Genomic DNA, 15,029 nt, shown 5'->3' with positions numbered 1-15,029 from the left:
TAGCTAATATTAACCACCATTGACCGTATAAAAATATTATATACAGTCAATATTAGCCACCACAAGCTAATATCAAGTAAAGCTGTAATGACAAGAGTGTATATGAGTGAATTTAGCAATAAGGGGCCATTTTATTGCTAATGAATTCAACTTTTCATTTTTAAGGAAAAGATTTAATTATTTCCACTTTTAATGATTAAAAAAAATAAAGCTATCTATGCTAACAGCTCTGTGAGGCTACTTTGACACTGCAGTGATTTAACGCTAAGCTAAATGTTACAGTTTGCTGACATTAACTAAGATTTAAGAAGAAGATGTAGTTAATTCCACTGTAAATACTAAATACTTAAATAAAAAATAAATAAAAATAAGCATAAAGCTATAGGTATGCAAGCAGCTCTGTGAGGCTACTTTGAGATTGTGGTGCTTTAAGCTAAATGCTAATATCAGCCTGCTAACATGCTCACAATGCTAATGATGATGTTGCAAGTAATATTTACCATGTTCACCATCTTATTTTGGTGTGGTAGCATGGTAAAAATGGCTACTTAGCACAAAACACAAAGTACACGTCAGGTTGATGGGAACATCATGAAAATAGTTTTAAAGATATTTCGTTCGTAAAGGACAATCTGATATTTGACCTAATGGTGCTATATGTCCAGGGGATTACCAAAGTCATTAGCATTTATCCTCTAGGGACCTTGAATATCTGTAGCAAATTTCAAAGCAATCTATCCAATACTGTCAAGATTGGACTGAAATATAAGTGGTGGGCTAACATCCATAGAAGCATGTCATACAAGTGTCAGATAACTGGTGCCAAAACCATTTTGAAAATCAGTCAACTCCATATTTAATTGGAATCACTGTAAAATCATATTTTACTGAGAATAAGTCACTTGCCTGTATAAATCCCACCTACCTGGCAATCTAGACATTACTATTAAACTCCCCTTCAGACATGTAAAAGTACTCTGCTTGGAATAATAACAGTTTTTCCACAAACAATTAATTTACCTCATAAAATGTTTTAAAATTATATCTACTCCTTCATTGAAAAATCCAGAATCTATAAATATGCGATTATTTCAAAAGTTTAACTGTGGGACACAAGATGTCTCCTCCTTCACTGTAAAGTCCATTCTCAGTGTTTGTGCACTGGAGGCTTCAAGTGTCCACATCAATATGGTGTAAGCTGCATATTGGACCAGGACTGGCTTCCATACTAGTTGTGATGTCACAAATCATGCTTATACGTCTCCATCTTAAACACAGACTTTTAGTAAGCTCAGAGAAACTTTCCTCCTTCAGCAGATGAATGTGAAAACAGTCCTCTAACGTCAGACTGAACACATACATAATTCTGCACATTGAAGCTCAAACATCCAGTAACAATGTGCAAAACACATTTTTGAGTGGAGGAGGACTTTAAATTCCACCTACCAGGCAATCTACACTTTAAAATTATTCACAGCTATAATGTGACCCAAGACTGCACATAAAACAATGAACACCATCAGCCGTGCTTCCACACCTGTAAGATTTGGAGGGCACTGCTCTCCGGGGAAATCCATTCTCCTCAATTTCCGCCCTGAGTGATGAGAGTTGATGCCGCAACTCTGCCTCCATCTGCTCCACTTTAACAGAAGAGGAAACTCTGTATGCGTCACACATGGCTCACCTCTTCATTCAGGATCGAAAAAACATTTAGAAATTGAGATTCTAACAATTCCAGTTATGTGTCCAACATTACATTCAAAAATACAGCTCCTTCAGTCCTGCAAAATCTCTGCCTCCTTAGTGGCCTGTTGTGGTGTATCCATGGAGACGAACATCCAGCAGTTGGGCTTCCTCTCTCCATTTCCTGTCCTTCATGAGGACACGGAGACAGTGTCTACATTTGATCTGTAGAGGGCTCTATCGTTTCACTGGAGTCCTCCTTTTGTTAGGATTATATGATGTCAGTGCTGTTGGGCTTTTTAGATACTTACCACAACAACTATCATTTGTAATATACAGTATGTGAGCGATAAATTATGCACAGTGCATCAGTTGTTGAGCAGCACCTACCTCAGCAGTCATGCATCCTGCATTCAGAAACCTTGACTTAATCTCAGTGGGTCCATTCTTCTTGGATACAGTGTGTGATTGGTTCTTAGCTCATGATGTGATTATCCAATAGCAAATCACCTCCGCGGTGCCTGCAGAGGCAAGTCTGCAGCTGTGCAATTCCTCTAGGGACAGAAATAAAAAAGGTATATCAAAAAAAACCCCAGATATTCAGTGGTTCTTTAAGCTTTATTTACATGCACCATCTCTGATACAACCAAGAGAGAAACTGGAATTACAACTGGCAATGTCAACTTGATGTCCTTTTTTTTTGTAGGAGCAATAGGAAGAAATGAAGTATGGATATTGGCAGTGAGTGTTACTCAAAATTAATGTAGAAAATAACAAAGCGTCAAGTTATTTTTCTGTAGTTTTAAGATTAAATCATCCATGTGAAGCTACAAAAATTATAATTGGAAGCACAATTGTGCAGAACATATTTCTGTTAAATAAACACTTGAGCTAATGGGATTCAATATTTCAGCTCAAATCCATATCAGTTAAATTCATCAGGATGTAACATCGTAGATCTTCTTAATAACTCTAATAGGACACAATTTCAGGCATCACTTGTCTATGCTCTGTCAGTCCTGATCAATACCCGATTGAGGTGGAAAAATGTAGGTGAGTTTGAACAGACCACCAAAAAAAAAAAAAAAAAAAAAAAAAAGCTCTGACTCACTACACATGTGGGAAAGGAAGTAAGAAGAAGAAATTAAATAAATAAAACCAACATGTCTTCTGAAATGGTCAATTTAGGGAGAAGACATTCACTGAAAATGTCATAAAAATGTAAAATAAAAAAAAATAAAAAAGTCATCCTGGTGTTCCTACAAAAACTGTGCTGATGTAGATTTTTTTTTTGCCCTTATAGCACTGGTTCCTACTATTTATACACTGTATATCCTCCTATTTCCACTTATTTAAATGCAGAAATATTTTGGCAATATTTAAAATACTGTGGTTGTTTCTTTCATAAATGGCAAAAAAAAAAAAAAAAAAAAAAAAAAAAAAGGCTCTAAAGATACTACACAACCTCCTCTCACTGGGTTGGAAACATAATTTTACCCAGAACCTGCTGTAGTGCTGATAACAAAGGGAGGCTACTAATGCCGCTCCATCTGCAGCCACTCCCTGCTATCTTCTTATTTATAGCACCAAATATTGTAGTGCTGTGGCGTCTCCAAGTGTGGTTATTTTATTCCAAATAGTCCTACGTGTTTGCTAATGTAAATGTTGTCAACTAGAGCACTAAATCATGTTGATTGCTAAACACTGTCCTTAATTCTGTCCTAAACTTTGTATACTGAGCAGTACTTCCAAATATTGCAGTAAGTGGAAGAAGAGTAGGAGGAAGATGGCGAAGAGGGGTCTGCAGCAGAAACACCATATTATCAAGACTTCATTAATGCACCTTTAGAAGGAACAAAATTTACAGTAAGGTCACTAAAATCACAGGGTAAAATTTGCTAAATAAAAATAAAACATTACATACAAAAAACCACACAATGTAGATCAGTTCACATCTTGATAACATATTACCTCTACAGATTGATATTTGGTGCGTGACTCGGTGCATCAATGGGAGAAAAAAAAAAGAAAAAAAGCTTTTTGTAAATTTTTAAATCTTTTAGTCCGGTTTAGGGCTACGTACTCTCAAAGAAACTTTAAAAAAAAAAAAAAAAAAAAAAGCTTGTCAAGTATCCTCCACTGGAACGTAATAATGCAACATTCTCTGCAGCTTTTTCTGTAAACAGGCTGTCACCCACAACAGGCTGACAGCTGGTTTGGCAAAAATGTTGGTTTAGGTATGAAAGGGTGTGAAAGAGGAGAGAAAGCAGGGTGAAAACATAATTCATCTTCAGTTTCATGTATCACTTTGTGACGAGTGATTCCCTGAGACTAACACGAGTTGATGTTTTTTTTTTTTTATATAGTTTTAACAAAATGTCCCATAGTTCCATTCCAGTCAATACTGTTGTTCACACCGCCCAGGTATTGATCTTTTTAAAGGATTTTTTTTTTTCTCCACTCTAAAGACACTTATGTGTGTCTCAGACACTTAAAATACAGTACCGAACATAATCCCTCACATTAAAAATAATGGAAAAAAATACTACATGAATACACTTTTACATACTTTCTTCCCTCTAGTTGCACAATGCAGGACAATGAAACCCAATTTACATTTTCCCCAATTTTTTTTTTTTTTTTTTTGATCATGCTGAGCTCTGTTAGAGCTTCTCAGCTTGGGACCCAGCTCTGAGGGGAGGTCTGTTTCGAGCTCGAGAAACTTCCTGAATTCCTGTTGGCGTTCTGGGCAGAGGTGAGGCGAGAGTCGAAGCTGAGGTCCAGGCAATCTGCGTCCATCAGTTCATTGCGAATGATGGAGTCCATGTCACACTCGAGACTGCCGTTGAACACATCGAGGTCCAGATCAGCGGGAAAGCGGTCCTGGCCGGACAAACCAGAGCCGAGCTGCATAGAGGCGTTCTTGCTGGGAGACTTCAGGTGCGGCTGCTTGACGTTGGGGTGGCCGGCGTCGCCGCTCAGCCCCAGGCCTCCGTTGTCTGAGGTTGACAAGCCAGCTTGCCAACCAGGCACTGAAGAGCTTTGGGCCTGACCTGCGGTGGTGTGGTTCACCAACACGTGATCTTTGCGCAGCAGCATGGCATTACGGCGGGAATTCTGCAGGGTGATGGCGGTGCTGGCCTGTGACATCAGCGGGTCGGACTGGGTGAGCATGACGTTGCTGTGGCTGTGGGTGTCCAGGCTGAGCAGATCCTGCAGGGTCTGGTGGTCGCTGAAGTGGGAGATGCAGGAGAAGGTGGTCTGCTTGTTCTCCTGGATGGTCTGCATGGGCGACTGGCGCAGGCTTGTGATGGACGGTGGGCTAAAAAGAGGGTTAGGCCCGTAGCTGCCAGAGGGGCTACCTGAGCAGCTGAAGGTAAACACTGAGCTCCCCTGACCATTGGCTCCGTTGTCTTCCTCTCCAGGAGGAGGCTGCTGGGATGCTGTCAGGCTGATATTGTCTAAAAGGTCATCCATCAGGTTGTCAGAGAGCCTGTCGTTGAGGTTCATGGTACCTGCCAGGTCAGAGAGCCCTGTGGGCCCCGTGGACGGCGACATGCTGCTGGGGCTGGAGTACAGCATCGGGGAGAGGGGTGAGTCATCATCAGGCACCTCGTCCAGCTCCAGGTTGGCCAAAATTGGTGACAGACGACCGCTCAGTGTGCTGGCGTTGGAATTGGTCCGGGAGCGGAAGTCTGTCCAGGCGTCCAGCTCGTCGCTGCTGCGGGAGGTGGGACTTCCTGTCCATTTGGAGAGGCTTGAGGAGCTCTCTGAGCTACCGTCTTGGGCGGCCTGCAGTGAGGCTTTCTTCTTGGTGGCACGTCCTCTGGCTCCCTTGATGTACTTGCTGTTATCCATGGATACAGCTCGTCGTCGTGGAGCTTTCCCTCCTTTTCCACCCTCTGGGTTGACCATCCACCAGGAGCTTTTCCCTGTTCCTTCATTCTGGACTTTCACAAAACGACTATGGAGGGACAGATTGTGTCGGATGGAATTCTGCAATGAAAACAAATAAATTCATTAAAATATATGTATGTGCAAAAGCATTTCTTAATATAAATATAAGCACAAGATAGTTTTTTATAAGCTGAGTCTTATTGATGTCGTTTTGGCATCATTTCTACGAGTTATGATAACATATGATAAGATAAAACTACCTTTGATGGGACAAGAAATCAAATGATGAGATAGGTTGTAAACAAACCAGCATATTAGGGAGATTATCTACTAAACCACTTTATTACTTTATAAACAGAAAGGTAGCACACCTGAAATGTCAATAAAAAAAACTCTCACTGGACAGAATAACTGTTCATGCACAATTATGGCAAAAACAGTAAGTCACAGTTGAATCAGAAAGCTGGTCTGTAAACTGTGATAGATGGCTTAAACAGACAGGTCCGTTCACTAGCTGTTCTGGAGCTTTTGATCATACCATGTGAGCTTTCTCAGCAGATGGAATTGTAGATGTTTAAATTTTCATTGTGAAATCTGAAAGACGTTTGAACTTTCAATCTCAACTTTTAATAAAACATGGGCAAAGAGTCCTTGAAGTGCTCAGAAGAATGGAAATGTGAATATCTGCAATTTCATGACAACTGATCATCTACTGAGGAAGATTGTGCGATATTTTCAAAAACTTCTGAACAACTATTAAATTAACCTTTGTGATGTTTTGCCAGTTTGGATAATTATTTTACTGCTCATCTTTGTTTTTCTCTACCAAAAAAGTTCAGCTAACCTAGGAGTTTGTTTAAAACCTGCCTGATTGTTTGAACTTCTTTTTAGTGATGCCACCAGTTCCCTGATCTCAGCAGTTAATTTGAGGAGTCATTGTTAGGATGAGTAAGATTACCGAAAATGTGAAATTCAAGAGCCAGGGTGTAATAAACCAGAATTATCCTTTAAAACATTACTGCACTTTCTGTGGAGATATACTTTTTATAAGAAATAGTCAGCCTGTAGGTACAGTATATGCACTTTGGGTCACCATTGTTCCACTGAAGATAAAAGATGAAGACCATTAACAAGACATCCAATGCTGTAATGCTGTCATTTTGGTACTAAATTAACTATTACTACAGAGTACTGTGAACAAATCTTACACTGCAGTGTCTTCTAAGAGACACTTTTCTTTGCACCTCACACTGCGACCTATTTCTGGCTGCTGGGGAAGGTCTACAGGATTTCCCTGGAGATGCTCCCAACCATGTACAAAATTACACAGCTGGAACATGGTCACATGTTCCTGCTCGGTTCCCTCTGTTGCTGTTCCCTCTGCAGCAACAGAGGGAACTCTGCAGAGATCTCCGCAGCCCAAAGGCCAACTTCACTGGGAGAGGGTCCAGCATAATTCTCTTAAGCTTGATTTAACTTGCGTAAACCGAGGTCCTATTTAAACCCATCTCTCAGAAGATTAAACTAATCAAACACCAAATGAGCTCCAACAAACTACAGCTAGACAAAGCCTTCAGTGGCCTTCAAAATGTGGATCCTATAAAAAGTAGCTGTGAAGGAATTCGCTCTCCAGCTTTGTGATGACTAAGTGATCACAAAGGAGGGCTGGCCACAGTTATCCTCTGAATACTATGAGTCAACAGAATGACCCACTGACATCAAACTTCCAGCAAAGCCCTCGCCTCAAGCCAATTAAAGGATTAGGGCAACTAGCAAACACTTTCATCACTCACAACAACACAGCACATGTGAGTCAAACATATACATCAGGTACCTCATTGCATTGCAATCTTCTTGTTTCCACACACTATAGGTTCACTGGAAAGGTGGATGATATTTGTTTCTCACTCAGAATTAACCAATAACCTTCTAGTTAGGCTAAATGACTGACTTTAAAGGATGAGGCTGCTGTTTTTATATTTTTTTTTCTTATTGTCAACACATCCCATGAACAGATCAAAACCGACATTGTGTTAGTCCATCTCTCAGTACTTTCTGACTTCCCCAGCTTGTCCGCAGCACTTAGCCACAAGATGATTGGTTCCTCCAGAAGGAATAGGTCATAAATATATAGTTTTCACTTTTTAAAAAGATGAGAAGAAATTTCCTAAAGCAGAATGGGTCTGTAATGTTTAGCTCGCATTAATCAAACAGGAATGAAGGGTGCCTTGGCTGGGAACAATTAATTTTCAACTGCGGATTAACACACACACACTAGTGTGTAATTTCAGCAGCAGGATGATGTATGTGGGATTCACTCAAAATAAACTGGTGCACATGTTCATCCTAATGAAGGAACATGTCAGCCAGTGCAACTGTGCTGCTCATGTATGTGTTTTAATAGTTTTTGGACAATTAGCTCAATGGCACAGAGGAATAAGAGACAAAACTACGGGATCGATTCATTGTTGGTTTTGGTCTTTTCATTAGATTTGTTGACAGTAAGAAAAATGCAAAATACAAGCATAATAATTAAAAGCAGATGAATCTCACACAGGGGGAGCGACTCAGGCTTTGTTTGCTTTTGATTCCTTCCTTTTCTTTTTTTTTTCTTTGCCAGCACCTGTGTCCGGACAGGATATGGATGTTTTTAGTATTTCTACTTTTCTCCGAAGGTTGAAAAAAAGGAGCCTGAGGAAAAGTCTTGACCTTGTTGAATTCGGGTGAAAATGTACAGACATCATCCCTTAACAACAAGCCATAAATAAACATCCAACACTATTCACTATTACAAACATCATCCCCATCTGTCCACTGTGCACTAATGTCGTACACCAAGAATCACATCATCCAGTTGAATTTGAAATGTCTAAAAAGTATTTTCAGTTTCTCTCAAAATGTTTCTAACGTGTTGTTTTTAAATGTGCTCTATAAATAAATTGACTTTCCACTAATCAAATTATGCCAAATTGAGCAAAACAGATTCGAGCTTTAGTTCCACTGCAAGTTCAAACATTTTATTAACTTTGTCGCCCGATTTCACTCGAGCTTTTAGTCGTTTTAATGTTTACTCAGGTGCATCCGTAGTAAAAGACACATGGATGCTTGTGATTCTTTGTGGTCGATTTAATAATGAAACTCTTAAGTCCTCTGAAACACATTTGTTCTTTTTGTTGACTTGATTAACATCAAGGCGCAGAGCAAATATGGATTGAAACCATAATTAATGGGTGAGGATGCTCCGATCTGAACCTTTTCTCTGCAAACACAGATTCCTTAAAGATACTGAAACTCAGTGTGTCAGTACTGAGTACCAATCTGATACCACTGCTCTGTTTTTCAAAAAAAAAAAAAAAAAAAAATCAAAAATCTGTGTAACAGCTACCTCACTGGTATAAAAAAAACAATATTACGCTTCAGAGATTGCCGTGGTCCTAAAAATCGAGGTGTCTCCTGTGTTTGAATTAATGAAACAGTGAATTTCATAATGACATTGACAAACAAATTATATATATAGATATTTAAAGTGGTTCGATCATGTCTGGCTGAAACTTGATCCACTCAGTATGGTCAGTATCAGGCCGATACCGATCCCACAGATTGGTTTGGTGGGCTACATCTTTATTTTCAGTAGGATTTGAATATTGACAAGTTCTAAGTAATTAAAATGAAAAAGAGTCTCTTTTAGACACCTTAGACAATCGACAGGCATGATATTGGATAAATTTGATTCTTTCAATGCAAAAATTTATAGCTGAACGTGTTGACATGACACCAAAGGAACTCTGTCTTTAAAAAAAACGAGCCAAGACATTTATTTATTGCACTATGTTAATCATCCCATTACCTACAGGGAGTAGACACAATAAAAACAACACCTGCCCTGTTCAATCTAATGCAATCCAACATAACAGCCCTGCAGTAAATAAATAAACCTTTATGGCTCTTCAGTTTTGGCTGAGACAACTCTATGGTCGTTTATGAGACCATAAATTACAGTGTTTCTGTATTGGATTTCATTATATTACAGCAGGTGGACAAAATAGCTGTTACAGCTTTGCAATATAGAACGGTTCAGTGCATTATCTTGTAACCTACAACATACAGATGATCAAATGATTAACTCATCTCCTCTTGGATGGAAAAAAACTGAACGTTAAAAGCTTTACTAAGGCAGATATTACATTATTTGATTGAATTACATAACACAGGTGTTGCTTTTATTGTGTTTACCTCCTTTATACAGCTAGTAAAGACTGCGGAGTCTTGTTGGGGTTTAAGATATGCATCTTATCCTGGATTACATGTGTAATTTTCTGTGTGGTAAAACAAACAATGTACAGAGTAGCAGCTACAGCGACCAGACCTCCCTCTTACAGAAAAAGCTAGTAGCCATAATTTCACCTATTAAGCGTCAGAAGTGTTTAATTCTCTGCATGCTGCACAGGTACATACAGTATGAGCCATAGAGCGTTTAAAAAGATAAATCACAAAGAGCAAACTCCTGCCTTCCCCTCCCCCACGCAGTTACAGCAGTGCTGCAGCACCCTTTGAGCAAAGCCTCGTTCTGAGCGGGGACTGGAGCAATGCCAGTTTAGCCAGAGCCAGATCCAAAGAGAAACACTGAGCTTCTCTCACACTGCTACACATTGACCTACATAATTTATAGTCAGCTGATTGATTCTTGTGCCCAGGGGCCACATGAAAAGACAAGTGTGGCACACAGCGGGGCCGAGCCGCTGGCCGGTCATCCATAGGAGCTGTATATTACGTTTGGATTCACTACAGAGACAAAATGAGAAAATTTTAACCTTGTGTTGGAGCTGCAGACAAAGCTTGTCATTTAATCTGAGGTCAGTGTGTTTTCCTGGTTTGTTGTTGGCAAGGAGACATGTGACAGGTCTTGATTTACAACCATTCAGTGCTACCCTGAACATACTGGGGACATTTTTGCATGACTACCCCCCCCCCCCACCACCAGCACCTCATGCAGATGACCCAACCTTAAGCTGATTGCTGAATGTCACACAGCTACAAAGCATCTCCTAGGAAATGCTGATGTCAGCACTTCTGAAACCCTAACATTAACCCTTTCCTCTGCAAGCCAACGTTTGCTTGCAACCACTGAATGCATCTGGCGGCAAATGAGCATCCAAACACGTATGCAAACCGACCACCACCAGTCAGAAGTATTAACTAAACAACTGATTCTGTGCAGATTAATCAGTTATTAGCATTGATTTGTTTCTCCTATACACCAATATCATCTCGCATCAGCACGGGGAGGTTTAAAAACCACAATCTTCACAGTTAACTGTCATTTCTCCATGAAGAAACTCCATGGAATCGGCCTGCATCCCACATCCACAGTTGTGCAGGATTACAAACCCATTTCCAGAGTTTTTTCTAACCCCCCCTTTCCCCATCTAAATCCTGCAAAGCTCAAAGCTTTCATCAGTCTTGATTCCATGACAGATGAATTGGTTTTCCAGGCTGAACTAATCCTTAAAATCAAACAGAAGCAGGGCCCCACTGTAGCTTGTAAGAAGCCTCCGTGCTGCAATCTGAGCAGTTTGTCTGAAAGTGAAATTAACTTTGCATCGCCTGTTATGAGTTTCATACCTACTTTGCTCTTAATGCAGGGACAGAAACTTGATTTGTGTGTACTGATTTTTTTTTTTTTTTTTTTAAAAAGGTGCAGAACTAATGGTGTATGTAATTTGATGCACACACTATTACAACTGTACCTTTATATTTTGACAGCAGCTTGGATCATATGTCATATTACACCATGTGTTTTGTTAGGCAGCCACACATTTCACCAATTCCCTGCTGATTATCTACACTGACACTCAAATATGCCTCACAATGAAGCTAAAAATATACACTAAAAAATCACCCTGTAAATGGTGGTGTCTGCAAATAACACAAAATGTGCTTGCACCCTCCTCCTCTGCTCCTGCATGAACAACATCTGTGTGTGCATTGTGTGTGTGTTTTTACATGACCACAGTATGGTCTTTGTTATGATGACAGCACCAGCATGTCACCGCTCACCTTCCAGCCAGCAGAGCTGTTACTGTCGCCTTTGTCCTTGAAATATGGCACAGACCTCACCATCCAGTCATAGATTTGGGACAAGGTCAGCCTTTTCTCGGGGGAGCTCTCGATGGCTTGGGTAATGAGGTCTGCATAGGAGTAGTTGCCCCAGGCGTTCCTGCGGGCGGAGGACTTCCTCAGCTGCTGGGAGGCAGAGCCGCCCGGAGCCGCTGCGGGGGTCTGCCCGGAGGAAGGGGAGCCGTCGGCGGCCTCCTCCTTGCTGTGGCCGCGCTGGACCTCCACAGGCTGCGAGGCGGAGCTGCTGCTGCTGCTCCTGCTCGGCTCCCGGGCTTTAACACCACCAACACCGCAGCCTTTCTGAGCAGCGTCGCTCTCCGTGCTGCCACCCTCGTCATCCTCTTCCTCGGGGATTACGTCAGTGTCATTTGTCCCGGGCTTGCCCGCACCAGACTCCGGTCGGGGCAGCGGCCAAGTGCAGGACCGTGGCCTCTTCTGGGGCTCGAAATCCGGATCTATCTCAACGTTTAGAGGAGGCTCGTTGCCATTGCGCGGCGCCTCAGCCATGATAATCGCAATATCTCGGTCGTCGCACAAAGGGTTATAAAATCACTCAGGTCGCATTCCATCAATGTTGTGTGCAGGTTTCAGGGACAGTTTATTTACTATGCAACGATATGCAAATATCCAGTCTGCAGCCCGGTCCCCAACACGTGTCTGTCTGTCTATCCTGCTCCTCTGTGCGGTCTATCCGCAGCACACAGAGCTGATCCGGCTGACCAGCATTAACAAAACATTGCCTTTTCTCGTGCACAGCCCCACACCCTGGCCAACATGCATTGCATTTTTTTTAAATTTTCTTTTAATTTTTTTGCCAAATGTGGAGTTAACGACGCGGGGAAGGGAAGAGAAGTCAGCGGCGGAGAGTCCTGGAGGAATCCGTACGGCGTTCCTTTACAAGCGCCCGCGTCCCGCACCGCGATCCTGCGACGTGCATGCCACACACACGAAAAAAGGTCTATTACTACATGCAATGCCAACACATCAGCCTTATCATTCCGTACACAGCTGCCATCTTGACCATTTCCTTCCCCCCCGCCCCCCCAAGTTCTTTATCATCCGTGCAGAGAGCTGCCAGTCGCCTTCTCTCCAGATACCATCAAGGCGGAGATTTCTCAAGGCCCCTGCAGCTTTTTTTTTTTTTTTTTAAAGAGAGGGGCTATTGGAGAAATGCAAAAAAAGAGGCTCAAATCCGCCCTGTCAAGAGCTGCAAAATAATGATGTATTGTGGCTGTTCATGTCTGGCATCTTGAACAGGCCAGCACGGTGTCCTCCGTGTGGCCAGCAGCCTGCAAACACACTTCATTCAATCTGCTGCTGTTGCTGCTGCTGCTGCTGCTGCTGTGGTTGGCGCAAACGCTCCGAGTCCAAGAAAGAGGAGGAAAAAAAAAAACACGACCCTGCCCCCTGGACTGCACTGAAATTAAAGAGACAGTGTGTGGAGATGTCCGCTGGGCAGTGACATCACTGTTTTCAGCTTGTACACCGTTTTATATGACCCATCTGGCAGGGAGCCACTTGTGCTCCATAATATTACTAAAACTGAAGTATTCTGCTGTTATTTGACTTAGATATTAAAAGTAGAAGTAAAACTACAAGTGTTTATCTGTCCTTGTTGAAAATTATGGAGTACAAAAGAAGATTTAAAGGTGCAGTTTGTAGAATTTAGTGGCATCTAGCAGAACAAATTTGGCGGAAATGGAATATAATATTTATAAGTATGTTTTAATTAGTGTAAAATCACCTGAAAATAAAACTCATTGTTTTCATTACCTTAGAATGAGCCCTTTATATCTACATACGGAGCTGGTCCTTTTCCACGGAGGCTGCCATGTTTCTACAGTAGCCCAGAACGGACAAACTACACGGACAAACACGTTTTTTGCGAGTTTCTGGGCCACTTTAGGTTCTTCCCATAAAGGTTCTCCTACATGCTAGCAAAGGGAGGAGTATTCAGTTGGTTGCAATCTGCAACCTCACAGCTAGATGCCACTAAATCCTACACACTGCACCTTTTAAGGACCAGTGTACCTATCTATGGTTTCTGCAAAACTCGCAAAAAATGTGAAAGGCCCTCTCTGGAGCCAGTGTTTGGTTTGTCCATTCTGGGCTACTGTAGAAACATGACGGTGCAACATGGTGGCCTCTGTATAAGGCATGGATGTATAATAAGAGCTGGATAAGGCGCCGCAGTTCAGTCTTGCAGCCAATTTTTCTCAGTGGTCACTCACAGTATTGCAGTGAAAAATCCCCCCTGCAGCCCAAAAAGCGTTTTCCCCATAGACGACCATTGTTAAAGAGACGTCTGTAAAACTGTTGACAGAACACCTTGAACTGCAAACAACGTCAAATACGACTCTTTCTATTGTGAACTTTTGATCCATGGAGGTTTTATATTTGTTAAACTCCTCAAGCTGAGAAAAGCAATTTAATAATCTGACGTCATCACAATATAAAGTCTACAGGCCGACTGGGAACTCGGGGGCGGGGCCAGCGGGGGAAACACTACTGTGCATATTCACACAACACTGAGGCAAACCTGGAAACTAGAAACTTTTTTTTGGTGTATGCGCCAGCCGAGCAATTCCTATAGGACAGAATGGGCGCCATTTTTAGTCGGGTATCCAGCTCTTATAATACATCCATGGTATAAAGGGACCTGCTCCCTATATAGATACAAAGGGCTCATTCTAAGGTAACAAAAACATGTTTCTTATTTTCAGGTGATTATACACAAATTAAAACATCCTTATGAATATTTTATTCCATTTCTGCCAAGTTTGTTCTGCTAGATGCCACTAAATCTTACACATTGGTCCTTTAAAGCAGCATGTTGAATGTGGAAAAAAACAACATAGGTGCCATTAAATACAAAAATAATGTCCACCTGTTGTAATATAAACCAATCCAACACAGCAACACTATAATTTACAGCCTCATAAATGACCACACATCTGAATCAAAACTCTCAGAGGATAAATATGACTCAGAGGTTAATGTCTTTATTTGCTGCTGGGCTGCTGTATTGAATTGCATTAGATTGAGAAGGACAGGTGTCGCTGCAGTTCAGGGATGATTAACATGTTTAAACATTTGGCTCGTTTTGCTAATGTCTCCTTTTAGTTTTTAAAGATAAAGTCTGTATGACATTTGTCAGAATATAATAAAAACAAGGCCATCAGGCTTATCACAAATAACAAATAAATTCTATATAATTTTCTTACCTGCAACCAGAGCTGTAGATAAATACCAACAAGGACGTGTCATGTCCTCAGTTTTGTTTATGGGAATTTGACCTGTAGAGGAGTTTATATTCTACAATCACACACATA

At 41.3% G+C, this 15,029-nt stretch overlaps 2 protein-coding genes across 11 annotated transcripts in view; both read right to left on the bottom strand.

Annotated features, from left to right (window-relative positions):
• Positions 1-4,324, bottom strand: part of si:ch73-242m19.1 (uncharacterized) — a 28,842-nt gene extending 24,518 nt beyond the window's left edge. For 3 of the 10 annotated variants that reach the window (XR_010931779.1, XM_067613683.1, XM_067613686.1), the window contains exons 1-3: positions 3,655-4,324; positions 2,074-2,237; positions 1,538-1,872 (exon numbers count right to left, since the gene is read on the bottom strand). Coding sequence is in view for 8 of the 10 variants with exons in the window: in XM_067613683.1 (XP_067469784.1) it covers positions 1,538-1,677 (140 nt within the window). In the remaining 2 variants the exon portion in view is untranslated. Of the gene's footprint in view, positions 1-500; positions 745-1,537; positions 2,012-2,073; positions 2,238-3,654 lie in introns of those variants that run through there. The other 7 variants (XM_067613677.1, XM_067613681.1, XM_067613682.1 and 4 more) reach the window with 5 other exon arrangements.
• Positions 2,283-13,032, bottom strand: foxo3a (forkhead box O3A). The gene is made up of 2 exons (XM_067613698.1): positions 11,638-13,032; positions 2,283-5,679 (listed from the first exon to the last, which is right to left on the bottom strand). The coding sequence occupies exons 1-2, from the start codon at positions 12,202-12,204 to the stop codon at positions 4,357-4,359; spliced, it is 1,890 nt and encodes a 629-aa protein (XP_067469799.1). The 5' UTR covers positions 12,205-13,032; the 3' UTR covers positions 2,283-4,356.
• Between the last annotated feature and the right edge of the window lie 1,997 nt (positions 13,033-15,029).

The sequence above is a fragment of the Thunnus thynnus genome, chromosome 16 (genome assembly GCF_963924715.1).
Source record: "Thunnus thynnus chromosome 16, fThuThy2.1, whole genome shotgun sequence".
In the NCBI taxonomy this organism is placed as follows: Eukaryota; Metazoa; Chordata; class Actinopteri; order Scombriformes; family Scombridae; genus Thunnus; species Thunnus thynnus.
This window is presented reverse-complemented; position numbering and strand designations above follow the sequence as displayed.

What these genes read in the sequence shown, in the direction of transcription:
- foxo3a (XM_067613698.1), bottom strand. Translation starts at nt 12,204, where the DNA reads ATGGCTGAGGCGCCGCGCAATGGCAACGAGCCTCCTCTAAACGTTGAG. An exon ending in ACAGCTCTGCTGGCTGGAAG is followed by an intron (nt 5,680 to 11,637) that starts GTGAGCGGTGAC and finishes TTTTCATTGCAG; the next exon opens with AATTCCATCCGACACAATCT.